Raw genomic sequence first — 15,551 nt, 5'->3', positions numbered from 1 at the left:
ATGTGATAGATAGCAGTAGCAGGAGGACCCTGACGCTGACCGGCCTTACTACTATCAATCACATACTGGTCCATTGACGAGAGCGGGTCTTTCTCCTCCATCAATATGGCGAACCAGTAGACCCTTTGAGCTTTCACTGTTTCAGGTGCATGCAACCTTGAGTCCAGACCTGGCCAGCTGGACTTTCTGCACTGCTCCGTGACAAGAGACACATTTTGGGGAATGCGTTCATCTGCAACGACGATATTATCAATTGCCTCAGGAGCAACCTCCATCAGCTTATTCCTAAACTACTACGAGGCCACCGCGGCGACCTCAGTTCCTCTTTAAACACACGTTTTACCAGAGAGAAAATTGTGATATGTCCACCTCAGATACCAGGATGCCAGCAAGCTTGGTCCAGTACCAAAGCCTTTCATTAGATCCGGAACTTCGACCTCATCTCCCAGCCATATTGCCAGAGGTTTATGTGTGGTGTGCACAAGTGCACATGACAAACAGCCCCTGAGCATCTTCTCCTTTTTGATTTTGTTTTCGTCTTCTTCGTCACAGCCACGAGGATATATCGTCTTAATCTTGCCCGCATAAAACTGCAAGCGTACCCATACAGCTATGGTCTCTTTCTCTCTCTTCCCCCCCTCTCTCTGTGCGTGCGTGCATGTGCATCTAGGTGCAAATGCCTCGAAAAGACCAAATCGCTAGAAAGGTATACCCCCGAGGTTCCCGGATCCGGATATCAGTTATTTCGTAAAGCGAATTCTAGACTCTTCTCACCCGAAGGGCCTAAAAGAAAAAGAATCACTGGTTCTCATTGCAATTACGCAACGAACACAGTGATCTGTGATCGAAAGTGTGGGTATCAATTTGGCGAAACCGGGCGTCTTTGGACGATGAAATGGTCCCGCGATAACATTATGGTGTGTGCCGCAGTCGGGCGGTTGTCGTCGTTCACATGCTTACTTACCAGCATTACCGGAACCGATATAAATCTGTTTGTTAGTATCAAAGGCAAGACCGGATATAATTTTGGAGAAAGTGTGGCATGGACTGAGACCGCTGGAAGCGATACCAGTCTCACGGAAATCTTCCAATAGCTGTAGGGGTGGTCGCAGTTAGAAGGGTGAGTGTAAAGATCAGTACTACGCGAAAAGAACCGGAAAATAGGGGAAGTTCGCAAATGATCAAGATAGACGAGGTTTAGCACCTACACTAAGTTAGCCATGCATGTTTACGGTTGATACAAGAAGTGGGAGAAGCTTACTAGGAGGTGCCTCGTCATCTGACGCGTTCGAAGTAGACCGAGCGCGCTTCCCCGTTGCCGGCGACACTTGTGCCGACGTTTTGGGTGGTGTGGTGATGGCTACTCCGCCTGTCTCTTCGTCTTCTGATTCCCAAGTAATCTCATCGTCGGCGATGGCTTGAGACTGGATCGGTGCAGCGGTTTCCTGGGAAGCAGCCTTGTCTGGTACGGTGTTGTTTGCAGCATCCTTGCTATCACCATCGTCGTCATCCTCAGAGTAGTCGATCTCGTCCTGATCATCCCCGTTTAAGGTAGCACTGGTGTTATGAGAAGACACATCTGACCCCTGTCCGTTCTGGGCAGAGGCTACAGCATCATGGGCATCGGGGTGATGGCTTCGGGTTTCGATGGAGTCTGGTTGGTCTTGAGAGTGACTTTGATTAGCTTTTGACGATTCGCAAAGGAAGGCTAATTGCTGGAAAAGTATCTTATTGGAATTAAAGCGAGGCGCACTTGGTGTCTCATGAACGCAGGACTGGCCGACTCCTGGCTTCGAAAAACCAGGTTTCGGGTTATCCTCTTTATCCGTGAGACCAAGGAAAAAGCAGTCGTCGCACAAGCACTTGCTTGGGTTTCCTGTGCAGGGCGCAATAGGAGAACTTGAGAAAGAAGGGGCATTACCCTGCTTTGACGGGCCGAAACCCACGTCGTCAATGTCATTCAATAAGTTGTCGTCCGTTTTGACCACTGTTGTTCCGTCCTCTTCAGGTATCTCTGCTATATCAGCGGGCTGGCCATCTACCTCTGGAGAGTCCGAATGCCGGCGTTGATCGTCGTCCACTGTGTAGTCATCGGCCTTCTGCGCCTCTGGTTGCTGATCATTGTCCGCCTCGTCATCCACATCGTCATGGTTTTCAGAGTTCTCAGGCTCGGGGATTATTGTGAGGGCTCCGTCAACTTCGTCCACTTCATACTCCTCGAAATCCTCATCGAAATCCTCATCGAAATCCTCATCGAGCCGAGGCGATTCACGGTAAATAGCTACGTCACTGAGACCTCGACCGGAGTTGGCTTGATCCACAAGTGCTGCAAGCCGCTGGCTGCAATTAGGCCTCACCTGCAGGACAATATGGATATCGGGTTTGAAGTCTGCATCGTCATTGCTTGCGAGGTTGTCGTATAGAACCAGCATATCACCGAATGTATATCTTTCGATGAAGTCGCGAGTCGTAGTCTGTCACTAGTCAGCATCAGGACATCAGACACAACAAAAGCAAAACGTACCTCTGCAAACTCAAACCCTAAACCATCGATGCTCATTACAAGCTCATCCAAGGGTGAGAGTTCCTGAGCTATGACCTCACGGATACTCGAAAGGAACCCAGCCAGTGGCAAGTCCAGCGTGGTTCGGTCGCTCAGGAAGTAGCGATTCGGATCGTCCTCGGTGGACTTAGCAAAGAGTTGATAATCCGAATCTCCATACTGAACAACAATGTCATACCGGGCGGCAATAGCCGACGGATCCTCGGAAGCGGTGATTTGTGGGTGTGGCAGTGGCCCGACGGTCTTGCTCTCCACCACATCATCTTCTACACTGGCAGAACTCGCACGGGCAGATGAACTCCGTGTGCCTAGAGCATCCTCATGGTTTTGGGAAGAAATTTGCTGCTCGGGGAGGCTGGCGTTCTCATAGGAATCGAGGCCGGCCTGTGCCTCATCAGATTTACCAAGATCTTCGGCAGACCACTCATCTGCAGCCTGTCCGTCTTCTACATAATCCTCTTGGTTGGAATCGTCTAATCCAAGAAGGTGCTGATCTGTCGACGGTCCTTGACCGTTGCTGGTGGCATTGGCACCGACCACCTCGGAAACAGCCGTCTCCGCCCCTTCTTGGTCTTGATTATCTTGGTCGAACTCTTTGTTGGGCTCCTCAGTTCCCTCTTGGTATTCTTCGAGATATTCTTCGTGCTGTTCTTCATGGTGCTCCTCATGATACTCCTCTTCATATCCCTCTTGGCTTTTCTCTTCGTGCTCTTTTTGAGGCTCCTCTTGATGCCCTTCATACTTATCCGGCTCCTGCGTTATCTGTTCCTGTGGAGCGGCACTGCCATCAGCAGTGGCAGGGGGTTATTCGAGATTGCCGGGCTTGAGTTGTCTTTCGAAGCATCCGTATCATCAATGTTGCTCGAGACAGTCTCAATAGCATTAGAAGGGTCTATCTGCACCTCCAAAACAGAATAGACTTGTGCATCAGCCGAGGGTATATCTGCGGCACTTGTGATTTGGCCCTCACGCCATAACTCCTCACCCCCGGCCTCTGTGGCGTCTTGGACTTCGACGTCATTAGCGTCTGTGACGATAGCGAAATCGACCTCATCAGCGGCAGGTTGCGCAACACTGGGCTCCGGCACCATGGCCGCCGTCTCTAATTGCCATGAGCTGTCGTCGATGCCACCGATTTCAGTGTCAGGGTCATTCGCTGGATCGGTCGTCACGTCGTAATCGATCTCATCAGCATCAACCATGCCGTACGAAGCATCGTCCCCTTCTGCCATCTGCTCGTCACCTGCTTCAGGGGTATCATGCTGTTCGGCAGCTGTTTCGTCATAGTCGCCAAGTATCATATCATCATCCATTTGCCCAGAGGTGTAATTTAGATCTATGTCGATTTCTTCAACTTGGTCGGTGTGGCTATTGCCAGTGATGATCTCCATTTCCTCACCAGTCATGGTCGAAAGATGTGGCAGCACTACAAAGGTGCTAACTGCGGTTACAAAAGACGGTGGTACTGATGTTGAGAGAAGTCTGAGTTGGTAGACTGTGAAATCCCTGCGTTGGGTAGAGCATGGGCTAAACTCCCGCGAAGCCGAAAATAAAGGTCTTGATGGGCTGGTCGCCTAACACGATAGACACACTTGGCAGCCAAATCAGAGCCTAAAATTCTCTTTACCAGATTTGTACGTTGTCGTGATCTCTTGCCAGATCATTTGAACCAAGAGTGAAAATGACTGGTGCGCGATCGATTGCGGGGGGACACCAATAAGTTGTTGATCGTAGGAGGTACGGGTTGATGTCGTGCTGTCGTGCGAAACAATTCAGATGTTGATGCACCCGGAGGGCAAAGCTTTGCGACTTTGGTGAACTGCTTGGCCACTGGAACCACGATCGCCGACGACTTGAGGATGGACGTCAAAGACTAATAGGAATGCTGGAGATTCCAGGATCAGTCTCACAGCGACTTCACCGGGTGACGAACGTTGGGGTGGGAACGCTACCGCCGGTACAGGGTTGAAAGCCACTTCAGTTGGTACAACGGTCGGGGTTTCGAATCGAACAAGACGGTTATGATTGCGATCTGTACAAGCTCTAATCAAGCTGTAGAACTTGGGTTTGATCTGGGATGGACAATCAATAGAAGAGGAGGGAAAGGAAGGTGGCGATGGTCAGGGTGCGGGTGCCGGGCGTCTTTGATTGTGAAGTGAGAGTAATGGATTGTTGGATAATTAATTGTTTTAGGTTGGTTGACACCAACACGCTTTACAAAGCCAGCATTCCAATTAACGCGTGGGTGAGCTTGCGTGAGGTCATACTGTATTCAAAGCGTGTAACAGCTGTCCTGTGGCTGGTGGCCCATCGAATTCTAGGTGCTAACTCCTAACTTGAGTACTAATAAGTACCCGGCTGTTTCGAGCTATTGTATCGAATATTGAAATAAGAAATTGTATTCAGCTGTCAAATCCCATTGCGCTGCTTGGAAATGACAACAACCTGCAAAACCAAAGTCGGTGGGCAGACGTGATTCAGTGTGTTGAGACTCCAGAGCCAACTAGGTTTGAGATTCAGTGAGACTCCTTGCACTGTGCTTCAGCCACGCCACCCACTTAGGGACTTTGTCTGCTGTACTCCGTACCCAGCAGCCTAGATCCAAGGAGATGTGGCAGTGGCTCAGCCCCTCACGGACCACATCCCACATCGAATCCCTGAATTGGCTCCATGGCTGGCTCTTGGGGACAGCTTGTATCAATCGTGCACCTGAGATTCACTTGACGATTGAATTGATTACGGCCTCAGTTTCGAGACAACAAGCCCGACCATTGTACAGCCGCTGTTGGCGCAACCCTCTTCCGCATACTACTATTTTCTTGTTCAAGCCAACACCAACACACACACACATCCAAGATGGTAGGCGATATGTTGAGAGTATACGTGGTTATCGCCAAACTGCTTACATGCCGCCCTTTAGGTTGTCCTGGCTGCATCCATCTGCACCCGAGGGGTAAGGCCGTCCTCTCCCGGCAGTTTCGCGAAATGCCCCGATCTCGAATCGAGGCCCTCCTAGCATCGTTCCCGAAACTGGCCGACTCGAGCACGCAGCATACCACGGTCGAGCAGGACAACGTCCGCTTTGTCTACCAGCCCCTGGACGAGCTGTACATGGTCCTCATCACCAACCGCCAGTCCAACATTCTGCAGGACATCGACTCTCTCCATCTCTTTGCCCAAGTGGTCACCAGCACATGCAAGAGTCTGGACGAGCGCGAAATCCTCCGAAATGCCTACGAACTGCTCAGCGCTTTCGATGAGCTGGTCACCTTGGGCTACCGCGAGAACTTGACCATCAGCCAGATCAAGACTTACCTCGAGATGGAGTCCCATGAAGAGCGCATCCAAGAGATCATTGCCAGGGTATGTCTGAATGCGGCCGGGATTTGGGGAAGGGATGCTAACGGCAAATACAGAACAAGGAACTGGAAGCCACGGAAGAGCGCAAGCGCAAGGCGAAGCAGCTCGAGATGCAGCGCAAGGATGCCGCACGAAGCGGCCGCGCCGGCGTGCCACGAACCCCTGTCTACCCTACGTACACGCCGCCTGCCCGTCCTTCGCAAGATACATACGATAGTTACGAAGCCGAGAAGAACAAGGCCGCCCACAAGCCTGCTTTGATGAAGGGCAAGGGAATGCAATTGGGCAAGAAGTCCAAGACCAACGACATGTTCGAGCGTGTGCGGGGCGATATGGGCACGGAAGTGGACGATTCACCCCTTGTTCCTGTCGCTGCGCCTACGCCCGCCGCTGAGCCCGCCGCTCCCCGGATGTCTTCCACCCTCGACCGGGATGCCATCCACGTCACTATCAACGAGTCCATATCGGCGAAACTGTCAAGAGAAGGAGCGGTCAACTCGATTGCTGTTAGTGGAGATCTGACGTTGCGAATCTCGGACCCAAGCCTGACCAAGGTCAAACTTGACCTTTCGGCCAACCCTCTCACGGCGCGCAGTTCCGCACCCATCCCAATGTCGACAAGGGTGTCTTCAACAGTACCAAGGCCATCCAGATGAGCAATGTCGCGCGTGGTTTCCCTGTTAACAATGCTGTCGGTGTGCTGAGGTGGAGAGCCACCCCGAAGGCAGACGATGCCACCGCCGTCCCGATCCAGTTTACTGTCTGGGTCAACAAGGGCTCTGATGGCAACTACGGCCTCACCGTCGAGTATGAGCTGACCGGAGGAGAGGAGCTGAAGGATGTCAGCGTGGTGATCCCCTACGCCACTAGCGAGCCCTCAGTGTCCAGTTTCGATGCAACCTACGAGGTGTCAGGAGATAGCTTAGAGTGGTCGATTGGCACAGTGACGGCGGATGAACCGAGCGGCTCCTTTGAATTTGAGGCCCAGGCTGACGACGAAAACGAGTTCTTCCCGATGCAAGTGCGGTTTTCCAAGACGTCGCCATACGTCGACGTCGACGTAAGTACCCTGCCTCTTCCAATCTACTTCTCTCAGGTAGCTCTACTAACATTTGCTTTTGCTAGGTCTCATCGGTGTCGCTGGTAGAAATGAACGAAGAGGTCACCTTCTCCAAGGACATCAAGTCCCATGCCGACTCTTACGTGGTCGAGTAAAGTAATAGACCTGGAAAGGGAATGGGGTTAAGTACCTGAGCTTTCACACACAGCGAAAAGTGGTTAGAGGGCGACGGGGGCATGGCAAATAAGTCTATAGAGCATTGCGCGTTTGATACAAACGCAGTACTTGATCTCGCGCAATTCACTCGCAATGTGTGCAAAGTAGATACTACCAAAGTGTGGCCAAATATTGTTCGTACTGTAGGCCGCGTATCATAAAGCCCCCTAAATATTCGAGAAGAGAATCAGCTGCCCTATTGTTCTTTCATTTTTGGGGGCCATGTGAGTTGTAGCACACCCGTCGTTGCTTTGGGCTGGTATGTGTAGAGGCAAGACCAGCAACTCCTGGCGAGTGTGGATTTTGGAGCGAGTGTCGGGACTAGCCAGCAACACTGTGCTTCCAAAAGTGCAAGAGCGCTTCCACTCGGAGCCGTGCAACCTCGGAAACCCGCGTCAACCTCCCAGCATCATGTTCAGGAACGAAAACTAGAGCCTCGCATCCGTCTAAGCATGACTAGACCCCGCGATACGGCGGTTTAAAGCTTCAACAATGGCCGAGCCTGTCAAATTACAGGCTATGAGCGACGCTGTGCTGGACCCCAAGATACATGATGGCATGCTCACCTACAACCCGACCATCGAACTCTTCGCTGGGGCGGCAGGGTCCAAAACGTTACAGATATGGCGGTCGAATGGCCAAGTCGTCGTCAAGAGCAGACAGCGCGGCGAAAAAGAGTCGGTGCAGGCCTTGCGCTGGAAGCCCAACGGTAAGCACGCATCGACCTCACACATCCCTTGTCGTCTGTTCCTCCTATGTTGACCACTCTGTATGCCAGGCCAATTTCTTGCAGTAGGATGGAGCGATGGCTGTGTGAGGCTCTTGGGTCTCGAGAACAGTAAAGCCATCCACCAGATCCCCGTGTGCGAGTCTGGCAGCAGCGGTGCGATCACCTATATCGGCTGGGCGCAAAACCTCACCGGCAGACGGCCATCTCAGGCTACCGAGTCGGTGACTGCAGCCTTGCAAGGCTTATCACTCAACGGTGATAGTGATGGAAGCGATCGCAAGGAGGTTCTGGACTTGCCTAGGGAGCTCAGGTTCCTCGAGACTGAGACGGCACTTCCCAAGATCAGTCCTCTCCCCGCGTCTGGTGGCTCTGGGTAGGCCGGGCCATAGCTCACCCCCAGAGAAGTAATCTGCTAACTGATAACGTGCAGTGATGATATGTATGTGTTCACGACAAGAGCTTCCCTGGAGTTCCTATTCCGTCCCCTCTCGTCGGGAAGCAGCGACGAGGTCGACGTTATGATCGTCGGCTCCAATGACGGGCATATCCACCTTAGCATATATGACTCCTTTGTCATTGGGACCTTCCGGTTCAAGCCATCGGGCTCATCTGGCGACAATGTTACTTTAAAGCTTGCCGCACATGCCTCTCACCCGCGTCTCTCGACGCACTCGCTCATATTCCAATCAACAACCAAAAGCCACCAACATGTTCTATATGTGGTCCCATGGGACTTAACATTTATACACTCCTCCCCCGAAAACCTCTCATTGCTGGCTTTCAAGACAACAACATTGCAGAAGCTACTCAGATATGTCAAGCAGGCACAAATGCGCATGTTGTATGAGTGGCAAGCTACCAGGGAACTGCCAAGCAAGTTCTTGAACAGCATTAACGAAACACTCAAAGAAGCCGGTACCTATGGGGAGATGGATATTGGACAGGCCTTGTACCACTCGGTCGTGACGGGACATACCTTCCCGGAAGTCAAGGAATGGCTAGTCGACCAGCTAGCAGAACGCGTAGGATGGCCCCCTTCACCATGAGAGCGCGCCGCTCTGCTTACATACGTTATAGGGCCACAAACGATGGGATAAAGCGGTTGTTTCTGGACTAGAAGGACTCCGGGGCCTTATACATGAGAACTTTCTGCCGTCTTTGGAACGGATCGCCCTCATATTAAGCCGTTTGCTTGGTATCGCGCGGTTCCACGATTCCGAGAATGACATCGGTTTCACTGCGGCACAAGTAACCAAAGTTATGGACATTGTGTCGTGCCTGATGCTTGTAGGGAATAAGATCCTCTTGTTGGTAATGGAAGAGCTGGAACTCTTCCACTCTTTTTCTACCTGGCTCCGATTCGAAATCGACCGATTGGCTTCATCGACCATATCTGAGGAGCTGTCCGAAAAGGAGGCTACCATGGAACATGGAAAGACCTTGGCGTACATTCAACAGTATATGAAGGCCAGTCCTCTAAGAGCTTACCTGAGTAATGCCTCGGCCGACGACTCTGGTAGGGACCGGCAACAAGCCGAGGACGCGTCGTCGGTGCTGGAGATGCTCGACAAGCAGATCCAATCTCAAGAGCTCGGTCGGACCGAGGGGGGTATTCTCCCCAGGTCGAGTTCCTCGTCACGTATCTCGTGGACAAGGCGAGCGCCGTATTCAATGGAATTGCCGAGGCCGAGCGTCGCAGCGTCCGATTCGGCCAGCCTACGAAAATTGAGCTTCCGGGCCGCCTATGCAAGCTGGACGTCAGTATGTCTATAACTGAACATGAGGTAAGCCATATGTTCCCATGCGCAATGGCACTGCTGTTTACTAAGATTTCCCAAGAACACCATCGAAAGCACAACCTTCACAGCTGTCACCACAGATGGCCAACCTAGTGATGGTAAGACGCGGTCGCGATAGCCGTATGGATTACCCCACTAACCTGGTCAATAGTTCACATATACCGGACCGAGGTCAGCGTCCTGAATGGGATCAGTGGAGCCAATAAAGCGTTCTACTCCTGCTTGTCACTCCAAGACACAACCATCCTGGACATCAAGTTCCTCCACGGGGACTCGCTGCTTGCACTGGTGTCGGTTAATGGTAAGTGTCACTTCACAATGCCGACGAACGGTTGCTGACTTGATATGCCAGCAAAAGATAGTTTGCGTATCATTCGGATACCTCACCAGTCGGCCGAACTAGGATATGCAAAGCACATCGCGGGCCAACCGGCTGTGCCGCATGTGCTCAGCGTTGACCAAGTAACCAGCGTCTTTCCAAATATGACGGTCCCCATAGAAGACGGGTTTGCGCCTGTCCAGATGGAAATCCGGGGGGCAAGTAAGCAGCGAGGACATCTGCCGGCCAGGGTATGTCTCCTTGGCCAGGACAGGCAGCATTACCGGGTTTTCAGTCTGCCTGGGAAATTCGTATAGCTGCCGGTTCCAGCTAGAATGGCGGTGGGATTGAGTCCCAATTTACCCCGGACCATTTGCTAGGCTTCCCCGCATACTCCCTTAGCTCCCCTAAGCCGAACCTATCGGACTCAGCTCCTGCCCCCCAATGACATAGCGCATTCTTTGCCTTGGGGTAAGCCTCCAGCGCCTCTCATGATTGCCGAGTGATGCCCTTTTAGCAGTGGCTTGTCTCCCCTTTTATCTAGACCGTTAGCTACGTCCATGTGTATGCATAGTATTGACCGTCGCCCTATCATCTTACAAGAAATACTTGTTCGTTAAGACCTGTCTACAGGCTTTATATTGGTAGCAGCAACGCAGTAAATCATCGTCACCCTCTCTCCAAGTCGCGACAAAATCCAGCATCATGTCTGGGGCAACTTCCCGCCTCAAGAGTCTCCTCGGGCACTTGGCTGGAGGTCCCTCAAAGCCAACCACGCCGGCGCCAGCGACTGATGGTAATCACGAGTATACCCACCGCCACCACATCCACCAGCTCTCGCCCACCTTCTTCCTGGAGCGCGCGGCCTCCATCGAGCCCGACGCCCAGGCCATCTACCACGTCACCGCCAACAACCGGGTCCTGCGCCGCTCGTACCGCGAGTTCGCCGACCGCGCCCGGGGGCTCGCCTATTTCTTGCAAAAACAGGGCCACCGGCGCGTAGGTGTCCTCGCGACGAACACGCCGGCCTTTCTCGAGGCCATCTACGGTGTTGCGGCTTCGGGCGGCGTCATTGTGCCGGTGAATTATCGGCTGAAGTCGGCCGACATCACGTACATCTTCGACTTTGCCGAGGTCGATTGCATCATCGTGGATCACGAGTACGTCGACCTGCTGGAGGAGTTTAGGGGAGCGCACCCGGGTGTCCCGTTCATCGTGGACGCGGATACGGACGCGACCGAGGGAGAGCTCTGCGGGCCCTTTGACGAGGCGGTCCTCGAGGGGCTCAAGCACGATATCGCCCAAGGAAGTAAAGGATGGGCGGGCCTTCATTCTTCGCGAGGGGTTGCTGACGAGGATGCCACGATCGCGATACCGTTCACGTCGGGCACCACGTCGCGGCCTAAGGGCGTCGTCATGACGCATAGGGGTGCGTACTTGGCCAGCCTGGCGAACGTCATTGAGTCGGGCCTGAACTACAACGGCACCGGTCGGTGTAGGTATCTCTGGACTCTTCCCATGTACGTTCTCTTCTCGATCCATCTTGCAGCAAAAGACGGGAAATGAAAATGGATGGACAGGTTGCTGACACAGAAGACAGGTTTCATGCCATGGGCTGGACATTCCCGTAAGTTCCATCCTCGTCCTTCCCCATGGAACCATGACAACACGCTGCTACTCCTATACTTGGGCAATGATCTAACCTTCTTCTTCTCTCTTAAGATGGTCGGTCACGGCTGTGAGAGGAACGCACTACTGCCTGAGAAAGATCGACTACCCGCTGATCTGGAAGCTTCTGAAAGAGGAGAAGATCACGCACTTCAACGCGGCCCCGACCGTCAACACGCTGCTCTGCGCCAGCCCGGAGGCCGAGGTGCTGCCCGAGCCGGTCAAGGTTACGGTGGCCGCCAGTCCGCCCACGGCGCACCTGTTCGAACAGATGACCAACCTGAATCTGCAGCCCGTCCACGTCTACGGCATGACCGAGACCTACGGGCCCATCACGAAAGGGTACCCAATGCCCGCGTGGGACGCGCTTCCCCTGCCCGAAAAATACGCCAAGATGGCACGCCAAGGCCACGGCTTCATCACCAGTCTACTACAAGGACCCCGAGGCCACCAGGAAACTATTCCTCGGGGGTGGTCTGCATTCGGGAGATCTCGCCGTCTGGCATCCGGACGGGAGCGCGCAAATCCAAGATCGAGCCAAGGACATCATCATCAGCGGTAAGCATCTCGCAATCACAACAATAAGTGGTGTATCCTCCTATACGAGAAGCTGCGGTTCCTAACACTTCCCTCCCTTTTACCAGGTGGCGAGAACATATCCTCAGTAGCGTTGGAGAGCATGCTCGTCCAGCACCCGGACGTGCTCGAGGCCGGTGTAGTAGCCGTCCCGGACTCGCACTGGGGCGAGAGACCAAAAGCCTACATCACGATCAAGGAGGGCCGGGCACTGGAAGGCCCTGACCTCATCGACTGGGCCAAGAGCCAGAGCGCCATCAGCAAGTTCATGGTGCCCCGCGAGGTCGAGGTAGTCAAGGAACTGCCCAAAACTAGCACCGGCAAGATCCAGAAGAACGTGCTGCGAGAGTGGTTGAAGAAGGGTCAGCAGCAGCGGACATAGACTTACTTGTTACTGCAATTGCTTCGGCTTTCACCCTCCCCTATTGGGTTGATGGGCATTGCTTGTGTTAGCTGTGAGCCAGTCATATTATTTCTTCATTTTAGAGCATAGCGAATTAGAGAAGACCTTCTGTCGATATGACGAACCGTTTCTACTATAGAGAACAAACCTGTACCACGGGTAACAACATCGCGCACGTAAAGGTGATATGAAACGAGCCCAGAAGCAATCGGCAGCGCATCTAAGTCCTATGAATGATCATGCAGCTCAACGCCCCCTCCCACGCAAGCTGGATATCGACGTAGCTCCACGGCACTGACATACTCACCCTAGGGGTTTTCGACTGGGGGTTCCCCGCAGTATAACATCACGAGATGAACCAATGTTCCGACCTATACGGATACGGGGAGCGCACGGAATAGGTCCGAGGAGCCCGAGGACCGGTCCTACTACGACTTACGCACAGCGCATGCCACTGCCGCGACCCCTCCAATGAAGATGGGTACGGGACGTAGTAGTTGGAGACATTTTAGAGGTGGATTACAATACGACGACGACGACGAAGTATGGCAACAACGGTAAGATAGATGTAAGACCCCGTTTTTGTTTTCTTATTTTCTTCTTGGAGTCTAGTCTATATTGAACCGATTCGACATTCTTAGTCTTTTTGGGGTTCCATCAACAACAGCGGCTTTTCGTTAGAGAAGCCGACCGACTGATCGTCCGTCTATCTTTTTCTTGAAACAGCCCGCCGGCGCTGCTTTAGCATGTGTGTAAATAGATAGGGTCCAGCTATGGGTGGGATACGTCAGTAAGCTTATTCACTTATCGGTCCAGTGGGCGAGGGATGGGATGGTCGCGTGCAAGCGATTTCCGGAAGGGGAAAACATAAGCACACCCAGGATCATCAAGAATGCAACTTACCTGGCAAATAGGTCAACAAGCCCAAGAATAGATAACCCTTATATACGGGTCCGATGTCCTCACCCTGCGCTAGAGCAAGATAGACGACCCAAGCTTCGCTGAAGAGGCCGACAGGGTACAGGACCAGGAACGCGTTGTAACGCAGCCACTTCACCCATCCAAAGGGCTCACCCCTGAGGAGCTGTCCGACGAAGAAAGCATACCGAATCATCTCCGAGAAGCCCCAGGCCAGGACGCAGCCCAGGAAACCCATTGGGCCGCTTTCATCGGCGGCGGTTATGAAGAGCTCGGGGAAACGTGCCATAACGGTCCATACCTATGGTGGCGGCGGTGGTGTTAGCAAACATAACTTAGTTTAGATCTATATCGAAACATGCGCACGTAACATACACACGGACACACAGAAGAGGAAAGAAAAGGAAAAGCGAGGAAAAAGAAACCTTACCACAAGGTTCTTCCCGCCGATCTGCAGCGCTGTGGTCGCAGCCGACGCACCCACAAGGCCCAAGGCCGCGTGCGCCACCTCGAGGAATGCCAGGGTCTGGGTGAAGGCCAGGAGCGGGAATGGCAGCTGCCTATACAGGCTGCCGGCCGCGGCGTCGTCATATTCGTCCGTATCGGGGCCGAAAACCAGCACCCTCACGGTGCGGAACGTGAGCCAGGTCCATAGCAGGAACGAGATGCAGTTGTAGGTGATGAGGTAAATCCATTTTTTAGTCGTCTCGTTGATGAGCGCCATTATCGCTGGGGCAATGCTCTTAGGGAGTTCCAGTCGCGTTGGCGTCCGCCTCTGGCCGTGTTTGACTTTTCCGACCTTGCCGGGGGTGTTTTCCTTTCGCTGCCGTTTCCAGCTGTAACCCAAGCCAGCCGCAGCCCAGGGCGGCACACGCACGGAAGCGCTTTCCTTATCTCCCCGTCCGCCTCAGCCCCAGAGCGCGTGCGGCACAGTCGCAGCCAGGGTGCAACTCTGTATGTAGTGTCCGCCAAGCGAGCAGGCCAAAGCAATAGATAAGAAGCAATTTGCAGCGGTACCCGGTATCTAGTATGCAGCGCAAGCAAGGTACGTATCTCCTTTTTGCGGGGGGAGGGAAAGGGAAGGATGGCTGGAGGGGTGGATGTTTGGGGCTGGCTGGTTCCCGTAGATTAGGTAGTGCGGAGTTGTCGGCAGGTGGTGGGCGGTAGGTATATTTGGCAGTGATCGATCAGATATGTAGCACTCCGTAGTTCGATAGTGACGGACAGGATAAATGGAGAAAGATACGAGGGCGTAGCAAGTCCGAGTGTGGTTAGGGCAAGCGGCTGTGTAGGAGCAGGACTGACTTTACTGGAGATATGCAAACCGTCAGGTGACGGCGAACAAGACGGGCGACCCAGTTGCCAGCTCCTCCAGGATAAACGTTAATTCATGCACATAGGCCAAGACCCTGGCTTGCCTGACCTGCCCGACCTGCCTGACTTGCTGGATGCACTAAAATCCAAGGTGGTGGTTGCGTTGCGTCACGGATCGACTTTCTCCAGCAATTCGGGGTTGGACTTGGAGAAGTCGGGCTTTAAACCCAAACACCACGAGAGCGGTCAAATCAGGCAAAAGACCTGTTGCAAGGGAGGGCCTCTGCAATCCCTGAGATCCCCACAGACGGCAATCTCCATGCCACAAGTCGTCGTGGGCCCATGCTGGCTCGTGGAGAGTCGAGGGCCGCCGATGTCCTCGACGGATGGATCCAGGGGAAATGCCGCACTACATCCTCGGACAGCGGTGCGACGACTGGCCGGGTGTGAAGATGCACGCTCAAAAGGTCACCGGGGATTCTCGTGGTTGGGCACAATATGTGTCTTTTGATAAAATCATGCTAACGGCACTAATTCCATTCGCTGCGTCAAGTCTCTTTGGGAAGAGAGCGCAAACAGGGTATCTTCGATCCAAAACGCCATCGTCGTCACGCATTTCTTTCTC

The 15,551-nt window shown here is 53.3% G+C and overlaps 5 protein-coding genes across 5 annotated transcripts; 3 read left to right on the top strand and 2 right to left on the bottom strand.

The window, feature by feature from the left end:
• Positions 1 to 1,181: 1,181 nt before the first annotated feature.
• Positions 1,182 to 3,969, bottom strand: PG998_005742 (conserved glutamic acid-rich protein; the record flags this gene model as incomplete). Its single annotated transcript, XM_066872560.1, has 4 exons — positions 1,182 to 1,204; positions 1,262 to 2,474; positions 2,525 to 3,325; positions 3,466 to 3,969. The coding sequence occupies 4 exons, from the start codon at positions 3,967 to 3,969 to the stop codon at positions 1,182 to 1,184; spliced, it is 2,541 nt and encodes an 846-aa protein (XP_066732657.1).
• A 1,450-nt stretch (positions 3,970 to 5,419) lies between these two features.
• On the top strand, positions 5,420 to 7,138 carry PG998_005741 (adaptor complexes medium subunit family protein; the record flags this gene model as incomplete). Its single annotated transcript, XM_066872559.1, has 4 exons — positions 5,420 to 5,926; positions 5,980 to 6,477; positions 6,519 to 6,983; positions 7,049 to 7,138. 4 exons carry the CDS (start codon positions 5,420 to 5,422, stop codon positions 7,136 to 7,138), a joined length of 1,560 nt encoding a protein of 519 aa, XP_066732656.1.
• Positions 7,139 to 7,691: 553 nt separating this feature from the next.
• Positions 7,692 to 10,381, top strand: PG998_005740 (anaphase-promoting complex component cut20 apc4; the record flags this gene model as incomplete). The annotated part of the gene is made up of 8 exons (XM_066872558.1): positions 7,692 to 7,908; positions 7,978 to 8,302; positions 8,360 to 8,951; positions 9,007 to 9,686; positions 9,759 to 9,826; positions 9,880 to 10,029; positions 10,081 to 10,298; positions 10,343 to 10,381. The coding sequence occupies 8 exons, from the start codon at positions 7,692 to 7,694 to the stop codon at positions 10,379 to 10,381; spliced, it is 2,289 nt and encodes a 762-aa protein (XP_066732655.1).
• A 371-nt stretch (positions 10,382 to 10,752) lies between these two features.
• PG998_005739 (uncharacterized protein) lies at positions 10,753 to 12,673 on the top strand (the record flags this gene model as incomplete). The annotated part of the gene is made up of 5 exons (XM_066872557.1): positions 10,753 to 11,567; positions 11,648 to 11,674; positions 11,770 to 12,057; positions 12,110 to 12,273; positions 12,360 to 12,673. 5 exons carry the CDS (start codon positions 10,753 to 10,755, stop codon positions 12,671 to 12,673), a joined length of 1,608 nt encoding a protein of 535 aa, XP_066732654.1.
• A 907-nt stretch (positions 12,674 to 13,580) lies between these two features.
• PG998_005738 (uncharacterized protein) lies at positions 13,581 to 14,336 on the bottom strand (the record flags this gene model as incomplete). The annotated part of the gene is made up of 2 exons (XM_066872556.1): positions 13,581 to 13,913; positions 14,043 to 14,336. The coding sequence occupies 2 exons, from the start codon at positions 14,334 to 14,336 to the stop codon at positions 13,581 to 13,583; spliced, it is 627 nt and encodes a 208-aa protein (XP_066732653.1).
• Between the last annotated feature and the right edge of the window lie 1,215 nt (positions 14,337 to 15,551).

Source organism: Apiospora kogelbergensis (assembly GCF_038363985.1).
Source record: "Apiospora kogelbergensis strain CBS 113332 chromosome Unknown utg000003l_segment0_segment0, whole genome shotgun sequence".
Lineage (NCBI taxonomy): Eukaryota > Fungi > Ascomycota > Sordariomycetes > Amphisphaeriales > Apiosporaceae > Apiospora > Apiospora kogelbergensis.
This window is presented reverse-complemented; position numbering and strand designations above follow the sequence as displayed.